The 13,175-nt window shown below is 45.1% G+C and overlaps 1 protein-coding gene across 5 annotated transcripts in view; it reads left to right on the top strand.

The window, feature by feature from the left end:
• Positions 1-7,784, top strand: part of STAU1 (staufen double-stranded RNA binding protein 1) — a 51,997-nt gene extending 44,213 nt beyond the window's left edge. For all 5 annotated transcript variants that reach the window (XM_057503075.1, XM_057503074.1, XM_057503072.1 and 2 more), the window contains 6 exons: positions 388-525; positions 2,292-2,438; positions 3,712-3,787; positions 3,984-4,303; positions 4,891-5,013; positions 5,751-7,784. In XM_057503075.1, the coding sequence (XP_057359058.1) occupies positions 388-525; positions 2,292-2,438; positions 3,712-3,787; positions 3,984-4,303; positions 4,891-5,013; positions 5,751-5,831 (885 nt within the window). In that variant the 3' untranslated portion in view covers positions 5,832-7,784. The remainder of the gene's footprint in view (positions 1-387; positions 526-2,291; positions 2,439-3,711; positions 3,788-3,983; positions 4,304-4,890; positions 5,014-5,750) is intronic.
• Positions 7,785-13,175: the final 5,391 nt, after the last annotated feature.

Here is a 13,175-nt window from a genome sequence, read left to right as displayed (position 1 = left end):
TTTTGGATTTTCAATTATTGTTAAGAAAGCTGGGAATCCATCTTATAATACAGATCTTAGGGGGTTTTAAGAATAACATTCTATATAGTGTTTCTACCTCTTCATTCACTGTATTGTAGAAATTTATTGTCAATAAGCAGACGTTACAGTGATACTTGCTTACTCATGAAATACTAATGTTGATTGGCTGTGACCTTAAAGTCACCTCAGAGCAGTCATAGGAAATCGTTAAGCATCTTTTAGTTGAAGAAAGGTAAAAAAAGATCTAATTCTGAGCCAATTAGATCAACAGCAATCTTCCGTCATGTCTTAATCTCTGAATTGGCACAGTCCTTTCTGTGACTAACGTGGCACATGGTTTCTATACTAATTGTTTCTCCACTGCAGAGCAGCCCAGAATATGGCCAGGCGATGAACCCAATCAGCAGATTGGCCCAGATCCAGCAGGCAAAGAAGGAGAAGGAGCCAGAATACATGCTTCTCACAGAGCGAGGCCTCCCACGCCGCAGGGAGTTTGTGATGCAGGTGGGTCGGTACAGGCTGTGGGCAGCCTTTCCTGACATGTCTAATCTTGGGGCCTGATGAGGTCCAGTGGGCTTCTCCCTGCCTTTTAAAACCAAGGTTGCTTGCAGTAGTTTGATGCCTTAAAACATGTACTTGAGTGCACACCACATGGGCATCTGTACCAACAGGTAGGAGCTTGGACACACTGTGTTCATTTGTAAGAGTGCTGGAGGGGTGGAATTGTGGATGGTGTTTTTTTCTTCATTACAGCTCCTTGATTTCAGAAGGCAAATGTTAAAAGTTACATCAAAGGATCTATTCCTCCTCCTCCTAATCCTATAGAATCTAGGGTTGGCTCTTCTTTAGATTGAGATGACACCTCAGATTAGTAGAGTATTTCTCTTAATTTATTAAACAGCTATTCACATGGGCAGCTCAGTTTAATTGTTATTTGAGTTTAATGGTGTTTTCTGGTGAGAAATAGAATACTTAACTCTGTGTAGCAGTTTCCACCTTACAGAGCACCTTCACTTAGCCTGGTGGCTTTGCCCACCGGTCAGCAGCAAGATAAGCTCAGACCTTCCCGTGCTGTGAGAGGCTGCAGCAGCTTGGCGAGAGGGGCAGTGCTTTGCCCGAGCTCTAAGAGCTGGCAGCCGCCAGGCTAGGATGCAACCCCAGGCCCCTCTTCACAGGTCAGGGAAGGTTTCCTTGACTCTGTTAGTCTTGTGACATGGGGCTTTTGGTTTTGGTCTGTGGTCAACACCATCTTGGAAGAGGATTATGAGTTGGAGTATGTTTAACAGCCAACTCTGAAGGGTGCTGGCCTGCTGGGAGGAGTGTGGGTCTATATGCATAGGCGTGTGCTTCATTTCACTGATAGAAAGGATTGTTGCACACAGTTTACAAGTAATATATAATATATATGATAATCTTTGCTGTCAATTTCATACTTTTAACTTTGGTGTGACTGTCACCAAAGGTGGTGGTATCACATCAGACTACATGTAACATCCAGGTCCGCAAAGGTGCTGCTCTTGTCAGTGACGAGTATATGGAGCTGTAGCCTAAGCATTGGTTGATACTTTCATTTACATCAACAAGCAAGATGAAAGTAGAGCAAAGACATGTTGGAACTTCACTCATTTGTAAACAATCAGTGGCTTCTCTGCTGAATCAGATCATTTTTTCAAAGAACAGAAGAATGTTTAAGGTTTTTTTGTGCTAGTTACAGTATCATGGCTGCAGATTTGACAGTTTGTAAACTTAATCTGCATTAACCTTTTCTCTATTGCTGAAGTCTAGAATGTCAACAAAACAACTTAGTCCTTGATGTGTGCAGTAGTCCTTGATGTTGTAGTGGTCTGCAGCCTCCCCCGTGGCCATTTTCAAGCTCTCAGATCTGATGAGAGCTGGGAAGAGCCGTACAGCCACACACCACCATCTGTAGTATTTCCCCCATGCAGAAAGAACAGATATAAAGGATCTCAAAAGCATAGGTAATTGTAAAATGTAGTTGAATTAGGAAGTGAGAGTTTTAAGTATACATTGCCTCTATTATTAAGATTTGTTTAATTATAAGCTTATGTAATTTAATGTTTAATAATGGCTACTTCTATCAGCCTACTTTCCAAATTTCTGAACTAACTGGCTCTGGCAGCTCCAGGACAGCACTGTGAAGCTGTTTAGCTTCTGACAGTTGCTGGATTCTTTTGCTAGGACATCACTTTCTGATTGGTCTCTACTGTGAAGGTTTTAAGCACTGATCTGAATCCTGACTTCTTTTGTAGGTGAAGGTGGGAAATCATACCACAGAAGGAGCGGGCACCAATAAGAAGGTGGCCAAACGCAATGCAGCCGAGAACATGCTGGAGATCCTAGGTTTCAAAGTCCCGCAGGCTCAGCCCACAAAACCAGCCCTCAAATCAGAGGAGAAGGTGACTGCTTAGCTCTGTGTCCTTGCTCTCTAATTGCAAGGTGACCTTCTTGCCTCATCCTAGGGGGCTCTGGCACCTCTAGGAACAAGCTGCAGGGCAAGGCTCCATCTTGCTGGCAGTAAAGCGGTCTTCCTGAGCAGCATCTTACCCATGTGAACCACTTTCTAATGTAGTCAGAGGGGAGTTGCCTGTCCGTGGCTCCAGGCTTGGCTCTGGGTTAAGTCATTCTGGTTTTGGTCTTTGTGGTTTGGGATGCTTTGCTGGAGGGCAGCTGGCTCCTATCTTTTTGTAGGATGTTGCGTAATTGGACTTGAAATTAAGGAATGTGTGGTTCCGTAATTTGTGTTCTTAGAATAAGGCCTGCATAAAAGATTGATCAACCTATGCTTCTGTTAGTTGTGGAATAGGCTTTGGTTTTTCTGGGACACTGAGACATTGTGATTTATGGAACTAAATCCATGGTTTAGATTAAGGATCTTCTTTTTCTTTATGAATTAAACATGTAATAAAAATAGTACCATATTGAAAATTGTGCTTCTGCTGAGATGCTTAAGCAGTACTCTCAATGAAATCCTTGCCTGACCACATTTCCAGTCACTGGATGGTCCTATAGGGAGACACTTGGAAATACAGGACTGATTGCCTCACATGCGGCAGCCATATCAGCAGTGAGAAATGGCATCTGTGATAGCCACATAGTTAATACCAGGGGCCTCAGAAATGCATCAATCTGCATAGATCCCAGACTTGGCTTTTGGGTTTTCTACTCTAAAGTCTTGTAGAGCATTCATAAGCATCTTTACTGTCTCAGAAAGGAGACCTGAGTTTGACAGAATTTTATCTCATAACAATTTCCCCCTTTGTTATGGTCAAAAATGTCACCATCTCTTTTAATTGGGTATTAGCTCCAGGAAATACTCTTTGTTCAGCCTCAGTCTGAAAGCTGCTTTCCCACCGTGGGCTCCAGCAATCTAGCATCTCTTGCTCCGTCTGGTTAAACGTTCCCCTGTTCCTATGAGCGCTGGGCCAAGGCTCAGCCTCTGGTCAGTGTGCTTTGTTAGATGCTCTTGTGGACACAAGAGTGCTGGGAGAAGGGGCGGCAGAAGCCCCCAGCAGTCGGGATTTGGGATGGGGCTTTTCTGTGGATTGATTGCCACTTCATAGTTCAAGTCTAAGAACCTAAGATTAATGCTGGCTGGAGTTTGTGTAGTTTTAGACACCAGGCACCAATTTTTCAGTAGCTTGATTTATATTCATGGCCTTTTTTTTAAAGACACCAGTAAAGAAACCAGGGGATGGAAGAAAAGTTACCTTTTTTGAACCTGGCTCTGGGGATGAAAATGGGACTGGTAAGTGTGATGTTAATATTCTGTTGATCTGAATGTAATTCTGGGATTTGCATGATGCCCAGTGAGTGTGTTATGATGAGCAGTGTTAGCTCAACATCATCTCTGTGCCACTGTGTGCACTGAGGGAGGGCTATCATGGGGTTGTGTAACGGCTTTCCAGGCAGTGCTTGGTCCATTTGTCTGTGTGTCTCCCTAGGCAATAAAGAGGATGAGTTTAGGATGCCTTACCTTAGTCATCAGCAGCTGCCCGCTGGAATTCTTCCTATGGTGCCCGAGGTCGCTCAGGCTGTAGGAGTCAGTCAAGGACATCATGCCAAAGACTTCACCAGGGCAGCTCCAAACCCTGCCAAGGCCACGGTAACTGCCATGATAGCCCGTGAATTGTTGTATGGGGGCACCTCGCCCACAGCTGAGACCATTTTAAAGAATAACATCTCTTCAGGCCACGTACCCCACGGACCTCTAACGAGACCCTCTGAGCAGCTGGACTATCTTTCTAGAGTCCAGGGATTCCAGGTAACTGTTAGGCCTGAGATGCATGGTTTGTACCGCAGTGCAGTTTTCTTTCTTTGGTTTCTCTCAGAAAATGAGCTTTGTGCCTGTTTTTTAAATCAAGTTCTTTGTCCAGGGGAATGGGTTGGTGAATCGTGGGTAAAAGGCTGGTCCTGAGGGTGGGGGAGATACGGAAAGTATTGCAAGCCTTTATAGTAAGAGAATTTTCTTGTCCTTTAATAAAATTTTAAAAATCCAAGCCCACAATGACAAAGCCTGTAATCCTAGTGGTCCTTACCAGCTTAGACTTCAGCACGAACAGGTTCATTGTGTTGGCCCTTTCTGCACGGTAGAAAAGGACCTGGCTTCTTCCAGACCTTAGTTTTTGTGTAGACATCTAGGTTCCTAAAAGATTCTGGAAGCTGGAGCCCTGATCTCCTGCCTGTAGCCCTCAGTGCCCCTTAGCAGCAGGCCCCTCTGACAGTCTCCTGTGGTGACTGAGGAGTTGGTGTAGCCGTGTCATCTACTTGCTGGGCCTGGAGCCTCAGCCCTCTGCCCTGTTCACATTTACTGCCTCTCTACCCTTTCCTCAGTGTTCTTTTCTCCCTTAGGTTGAATACAAAGACTTTCCCAAAAACAACAAGAACGAATTTGTATCTCTTATCAATTGCTCCTCTCAGCCACCTCTGATCAGCCACGGTATTGGAAAGGATGTGGAGTCCTGCCATGATATGGTATGTTAAGGCCCCCAGCGGGCCTGCCCCAGCTTGTGGCTGGCCTTATGGAGATAGGAAGTCCTGTTGACTTTGATTGTTTATAGACTTCATATTTCTGAAGACTTTTTTCCTTCGTTTATTGGATTGATTTCTCATTCTCTTCATCAGAACTTACCAGCTTTCGCCAACCCTTCCCTTGCCCATGCTGATCTGGAGGGGTGGGTGGGGTCCTTATGCTATACACAGTCATTTCTGACGGAATAAGAAATTGGGGCCAAAGTTCTGGTAGCCGCAGAAAGCCCCATATTTTGTCATTCTGTGAAAAATACTCCCAGTTACTGTTTAAGAAAAACTGGGTACTGGTATTGATTAAATTAATCTAGGTGATTTGTGGTATATTCACTTGATGGAATCTCATGCATCCGTCTCTAATGTATTCTAACAAGAAAACACAACAGGTTTGTTTTAAAGTGCAATATAAAATTGTACAGTTTAGTTACCATAAGGTTAAAAATACTAGAAGGAAATATATAATAAAATTAACAGAGGTGATGATTCATTGAGGTAACCATGGGTAATTAATTTTTTTAATCTGTATTTTAAATGAAAAATTCAAACAGTAAAGAAGAGCGTTGTTTGTGGGGCTACCTGTTTTGTTGGGCAATCAGGAAATCGCTTGCCTCCCTGTTCAGATAGCATCTTGGGCTATAGTCCTGAACTGTGACCATTTTGACTTGTCTTTTCATCCCTGCCAGGCTGCACTGAACATCTTGAAGTTGCTGTCCGAGTTGGACCAACAGAGTACAGAGATGCCAAGAACAGGAAATGGACTGTGAGTGAGCTGACTTCATGAACAGGCGCTTGTTTTCTTCACTGACATTCAGCTCAAACTGCTCAACTCCTAGCGGAACCCTTGCCTCAGTCACTTTCTGTCTCTTTCCTCTGAAAGGTTTCCAAGTTTTGGGGCAGAGCTCTATTTTGTTTTTTTTTTTAATTTTAAATAGGTCATACATTCACATGGTTAAAAAAATCAAAATGTTTAAGATACATGGTGATAAATCCTGCCCCCATGCAGTTCCCATCCATTTCATTTTCCCACCGCGAAAGCACATTTTTATTAGTTTCTTATGTATCTTTCCTCTAGGATTCTTTATGCAAATATAATCATCTAGTTACTTTCCTGCATCTCCCCTCCCTCCCTCCAGGGTGACATACTATGCACACATTACCCTCCTGACTTTTTTCACTTGATGGTATTTCCTGGGAGAACTTCATATTAATCCAGTTACCATAAGCAGGAACTTGACCTCTGTTGTTAGGGGCCTGCTATTGGACTTCACTATCTGCTAATCTCTTTTCATTTTTAACATGGGCTTAATTCTTTTAAATGTCAAAACTGGTGTCATTTTCCTTTTTTTCTCTCCTTAAAGGTATGGGAGGTGCTGAACCTTTTCTGGCCACGAATTATTATAAAATCCCAACATATACTGAAAATACTGAAACTGCTTTGAAAGTTTGGAATTTCTGATACTTGCAGTGGGCCGAGAGGCATGATGGGTAAAGAGCTGGAGGCGGCAGTGGTGATGAAGGCGGGAACAGAGGCGGCCGTGGCTGTGCACACACGTGCTGTGGTTTGTCCTCACGCAGCTGCAGCTGCTGCCAAGTGGCCCTGGCTCAACTAGGACCCCAGCAGGCCCACGCCCTGGGCACCTCAGTGCTCGGTTGTGGTTTCTTGTTTTACTCTTTGGCTGTGTGAAAGAAGAAACAGAAAACAAAGCACGACCCCTTCTCAAACTGGCTCACTCAGACGCTTTGGGACAAACCCTGGAGACAGGCCTTAGACCGGCCCTAGAGGTGAAAGCACCAGAGAAAATCCGATGCTTCCTGCTCAGCACAAACTAGCCTTCCCAGTGTGCTACGGCCCACCGCCTCCCGGGGCGCCCGCACCCACCACTGCTCTCTCTTCTCAAAGAGATACGTATTCTTAGTTTTATTATTATTTTTGATTGAAATGACACTATATAAATTTTCATTTGAGACTCAGTTGTATCTAGTTACATAGCACAGTTTAGAAACTTGTCTGAGACTGACTTTATCAGTAGTCTAACCGGCAAAGATCATATCCATGTGTGTGTGCTTACACATTTTTGTTGTATTGGGCTAACCCAGGACCATTGCAGTGATGCGGATGGTGTGAACAGTCCTGGCCTTCTCAGAAACCTTGATGAAGCTTCCCACAGTTGTGTAAATTGGACAATATAGAAATTTTAAACTTTAAATGCTCATTTGGTTTTTTTTATTTTTGTTAATGCAATAGGACTTAAACAAATGAACTCTGATCTTTGTTTTAAAGATTAAGAAAAATTGTGTGTATATACATATGTCTGAGGGCACATAGCTCTCACTACACTACAGGATATGATCTCCAAGTAGTACATATCAAACTGCAGATTGACTTTCCTTGAGTGCTTTATACTGTTGATTACATCTCCATGTAGGGCTGAAAATGACCTGTTTCTCAAACTGTGTTGCTTTTGGTGTTGTTACTGTGCACAGAAACATATGCAGTGAGGTCCTGCATATGGTCCCGACGGGTGCGCGGTAGCCTTGCGAGTTAAGTATTGCTTTCATTGTTTACGCTGGAATTTTTTCTCCCCATGGAATGTAAGTAAAACTTAGTATTTGTCACCAATAAATGGTAATACTAAATTTCTTTTGTTAATTTATTCTCAAATGCCACTACTGCTAGGTTGGTCCCCTCCCAACCTGTCTCCTACCTTTTTTTATTTTTAAGAAAAAACAACTTTGTAATGCTTGTGATTCCATTTGGGCAAAATTCTGAAGATCTGAAATACCTTTATATCGAACTATTGATCAATAAACAGCTACTAATGAATTTTTGGTCCTTTTGAGCGGTAACTAAAGGGAAGGTGTGAGGGTGCAGAAGCATGACATGGGGGCGTCCTTGCCTGTGAGAGGCATGCGGGCGATGGAAGGAGACGCCTCTCATCTGAACTTGACATTGTTACCCAAGAAGTGGCCCAGAGGAGAGACTTCCTGACACTTGGGAGAGTCCCTTCACCTCCCTCAGGGGTTTTTGCACTCTGGCTGAGGAGTGGGCTGCTGGCTTTTTTTTTTAATTTTAGAAGATGCTCATAAAGGTCTTTCACTATAAAACCAGCCCATGGATTCAACTGCCAGAAAAACCAGAAAAGTGGTCAGGTGATTATGGAAAAATACTTAGGGGTAAAAGGCGATTCAGTATTGTAAGGGAATAAAAGCAGTGAAAGGAGACATTTTTCTCTTTCCCAATCCTGGATTCAGCTGTTTCTCCAAGGAGCCCTGGTCCTCTTTGGTGACAGCATCTAGAAACCAAGATCTGGGTGCTCTTGAGTGCCCATAGCTTTTGGGGTGTTATTTCTAGGCTCTCTTGAGCAGACAGGAAATGTCTATATGTATGTGTATATATATACATAGATACGTGTGTATGTATATAGAAAAGCCTTGTTTATGCTGACCTCCAGCACCTCGGGTCCTAACAGCTGTGCCCCCGGATTCAATATTGAGGTGGTAGTCAGTCTCCCAGCCTTGGAAAGATGTCCAGATGGGATTTCCTTGAATGTCAGTAGACTATAAACTCAAACTAGCCTTGACTTCGGGAAGAAGGCCCTGTAGCTGCCATGTCTTGCTGAGAAGACTCAGTCACCTACAGGGCTTCCATCTCACCAGGCTTCGAGAGCGCGGCCTGAGAGTCGTTTGTGTAATGCTGGCACACCTGCTGGTGGGACTGTGTTGTTCTATAGTATCTGCCTTAATTGTGCATTTGCTCTTGCTGCCAAAAGGCCTCCCTGTGGAGTGATCTGAGATCCTCTGGTTTATGAGCCCCTTGGGCTTTTGTCTTTCTGTGCAGATAGCCCCTGGGGGGATTCTGTCTGGCAGGTGTCTCTGTCCTATGTGCCTGAAAGTTCTCCTCTGGGCCCCAGCACCTCGTCACTTTCCCGGCTGGCTGGCTCCTTAGTTTCACAGGCAGGAGCAGCATGAATGTGGTTGAAGGCTGGACCAGACTCAAGGAATCTGGAAATGCTCAGACCTCCCTCCCCTAGCCCAGAGAACTGTTTTTGGCCATGCTGAATGGCTTATTAATTTGGGGGAATTAGGGCCTAGAACACATTGACAACTGGTCTCTCCCCCAAATTCCCTGAAGTCTGAGTGGCCTCAGACCTGGCCCAACTTTCTGAGCTGGTTGAGAACCTCTGCTGTTACTCCCCTTGGCCAGGTACCGTTTCCCAAGGCCAGGGAGCAGCATAGTGGCTGGCGGACTTCCACGTGGAAGAGGCTCAGTGCTGTGAAGAGCACTTGTAAATAGGTCACCGCATGAAGGGCCGCGATGCTGTCATGTGGGTGGGTGAGTATTCGCATTTGGCAGAACGTAAGAGGACAAATCAAAACCAAAGCTGGTTGGAGGCCTTCTGAGTGAGCAAGGTAGTGTGCTGACGCGAACGGCCGCACGCACTGAGTTCTGTCACCCCTTCCCAGAGACCTCGGACAAAGAGTTCGCCTCTCTGCCTCAGTTTCCTTATCTGTAAATTGGAAGGAACTTGTGTCACAAAGTTTACACAATACATGTAAGTGGCTGAGTGCCCAGTGCTTTAAGTAAACATCATCTGTTTTTCTTAAGGCCCAGAGACACTGAGAAACCAGCTGCTTCCAGTTTGCCTTCAGTCCCTCCACTCAGGGTGGCCAACAGAGAGGAATTTTTCTGGTTCCCTGCTAAAAAGTTGAGTCTTCGTTTTCTTCATTCTTTCCAGCTCTCAGGGCTCTTCACATTGGAACGCAGACCCTCCCAGCCCATGTCCAAGTCTCTCCCAAGAAAGTGTAAACAGATTCCATGAGAGCAAGAATCTATATCCGTCTCAGCAGTCGTTGGAGGGAGTGGGTGATTCTGAAAGAGGCCCACTTGGGCCTATGGCTCCTACCTGCCATAGTTGATTACCTTTTATGTACCACTCTTTGTGCAAAACCAAAGCTGTTGATTTCATACTTTTAAATGTGATCCTGTTCATTTTTGAGGCCTGAAGCTTAAACCATATTCTTCAACAGTGTTCAGAGGTTTTGCTGTATCCATGTGTCTTTTTGATTAACTTTTACTTAGCTTCATCCTAAGCTACTGTTCATCTGCATCAGATCAGCCAGAGGTCTGTTACAAGTTCGCTGGGGCCCACTCCCAGAGTCCCTGATGCAGCAGGTCTGGAGCTCAGTGTTTCTAATCAGGTCCCAGGTGATGACGATGGTACTCTGAGAACTGTAGCCCTAAGCAGTAACATGCAAGAAATTGCTGGTGATTTTCTTGTCTATCAGTTGTAGCTGTTTGTTTATAGTAGGATTTCTGTGGATAGCACCATAAGTCCTTTGAATCATTTTGAGAAATGCCTTTGGCTAAATGGAGGGTAGCACTGGCCACACTGCTTCAGACGTATTTCAATTGGCTCTGTATAGACTGCTGTCCAAGCCCAGAGCCAGTGTGTCTTTGGGTGGGATTGGACTGAAGGCGGCTTCCTATGCAGCCTGTTAGGACATCGGGAGGACTAGACTGGTGGCCTGGGCAGAGGATCAGAACTAAGGGCGAGGTGTTCATGTGGCTGAGCGTGTGGAATACCCAACCTGTGGTGGTTGGCTTAGTCCAGTGCGCTCACCCGCTTTTCCTCGGCAAGGTTTGGACCTCCTGACTGGCCAGGATGCCCAGCAGTCGTCATGGTGGTAGGGACTTCCTCCCTCGTTCTAGCCTCAGGTCAGTGGTCATGACGGGAGGCTCTCCACGTCCGGCCAGCTCCAGCTCCCCTTGGGGCCTCAGGAGGGGGGCTGTGCAGCCATCGGACACCAGACCTGCTGTGGCTGGGCGTGGCTGGGCGTGGCTGGGCGTGTGTTAGGCTCCTCCTCCCTCTGCCCCACTTAAGAGACAGGTCAGTACCTGTTTTCCTAGCTAGTGTTCGCTACGGAAGCCCAGGTTCCTGGGAGGAGCAGTCATTTCCCCTCCAGACTCAGGGGTTGACACTAACTTCTTGGAAGGAGCTGGACCCTTTTTCCTGGTGCAAGGTCAGCACCCTCTCGTAACATTTCCCGCTCCACCAGCACATCTGGGAAACTTCTGCGCCCTGCCTCGCACGGCGTTCTTCACATGGACAGTGCTTCCACAAGGCCAAAAGTTTTCCTCACATCATCCAGTTAATACAGGAGGAAACACAGAAATAGGCAAATGACTTAATACACTTAGTGACAGTCTTCTCCAGCCACACAACACACAAACATTTAAAAATGGCTGTTACCACCTGCCATGCAGCAACCCCAGCGGGAGCTGTCTGCCCATGAGCAGTGTGTTCCTGTATTACCAGGGGTTCTTAGCTCATTTATCAATCCACTGATAATCGCCTCAACGTATGTTCAATGAGTCCACGAAGCTCCTCTGTCCTACCAGAGTAGCCTTAAGTCTGCCCACCCACTAGAGTGGACCCAAGTTTGCAAAAGTTACACATCTGGGCCACCAAGTTTCTCCAACAGGGAATAAAAGGTCACATCCATTATCAGCAGTGACTCCCTATCATGCCGTTATTAACTGACTGCCTGTTTCTAAGTTTTGCCATGGCATAGTTGCTAAACCTTGTGCACTGGAATTCATGCTGCCTACATGTGAATCCCAGTTCCAGCCAGCTGTTTGACCTGGTAAGTTCGTATACTTACCAGAAATAAAGATTGTCGACCTGTCAGATTCTTAGACCAAAGACTTGGTTTCTATGGACGAAGAGCGAGGCTCAGCTGGGACCCTAGCAATCTGCCCTGAAGAACCACCATGGCCTACAAGAGCCAGTAAGCTGGAAAAAGAATGTCATGGAGACAAGTGGAAGAGATGCTATGCCACACTCAGAATGAAGAAGAAAGCTAAGTAACTCCAGATAGAAAAGACAACACAAGTAACAAGCTAAAATGGAGCATGGCTTTGAGCAACTGATGGAGTATGAGGGGAAAAACCAATCCATTTGACCTTGACTCTTAAAACTGTTTTGAGGTGTGAAGTCAAGACATTGGACCTGGGGAAGAGGAAATGTAATCTTGACACACTTCCTGGCCCACCCAGCGTACAATGAAATGCCATCTCCTGTGACTGTGAACATGGGAAGGTAGCACAAGGAGAGCCTCATTCTCAATATCAAGGATTCAAGAGACAATGGCCAGGGTGGACGGGGCAAGGGTTAAAGTATAAAAAGAACCATACAATGTTATTACTTACTAATAAGAACAAAACCCATAAACCTAGGAGGGTAGTATTTTTCATAAAATCAATTATTTCAACAGATACCTTAAGGCTGATGTATCAATAAGATCAAAGTAGGAAGTAAAGGCAGCGCTAGTTGAAGCTGTTGCCTCCAGGGGTGGAAGCTGGGCTGCGGGAAGCCGCAGACTTTTGCCACATGCACGTAGTCCGACTGAAAGCCAGGGTAGTTGTGCGCCACCTGTACATGCCGTTTTCATCCGTCAAAGCAGCACAAAGAACAAAATGCCCCATCTGAGTAGGGGTACGCTACAGAAATCAACGGATACAAAATAGATGGATGAGGAAACAAAGATTATATAATTTGGTAATGATGTTCACAAAGTAAATGTTAAAATGTTTAAAAGGTTTTTCAGAAACCTCTAAAATTTAAATACAGAATGATCTTTAAGTTAATACATTTATTCTCAGAAATGAGAGTAGACCCAGCAGTATGTTCTCATGAGGAGCTTTGTGATGACATTTCCCCATGTCTAAAAATGCTCTGGAGGTGGGGGGGGGTAGGGGGTAGATGGGGGCCTTGCTGAAGCCAGGACTCCTCCAAAGTCTTGTCTACCAGGGCTACTGGGTTACTGGCATGACAGGGCAATGTTTCACACTGCTCCGGAAAAAATACTTGCACACAGCCAAGCTCCCTGGATTGCCGTGATTCCACCTTGACCATTAGCAGCTTTTATTTATTAGTACTTACTTTGTTCTCTGCTTAAACACAAGTATTACATCATTTATTCTTACAACCACCCTGAAGATGAGTATTTCACTTTTCAGAAGTGTAGAGGTCAAGTCAATTGCTCAGTGTCATACAGTCAGCTGCAGAGTCCGGCCTGATCCCAAAGCACGAACCTACCTCTGCACA

The sequence above is a fragment of the Manis pentadactyla genome, chromosome 5 (assembly GCF_030020395.1).
Source record: "Manis pentadactyla isolate mManPen7 chromosome 5, mManPen7.hap1, whole genome shotgun sequence".
In the NCBI taxonomy this organism is placed as follows: domain Eukaryota; kingdom Metazoa; phylum Chordata; class Mammalia; order Pholidota; family Manidae; genus Manis; species Manis pentadactyla.
This window is presented reverse-complemented; position numbering and strand designations above follow the sequence as displayed.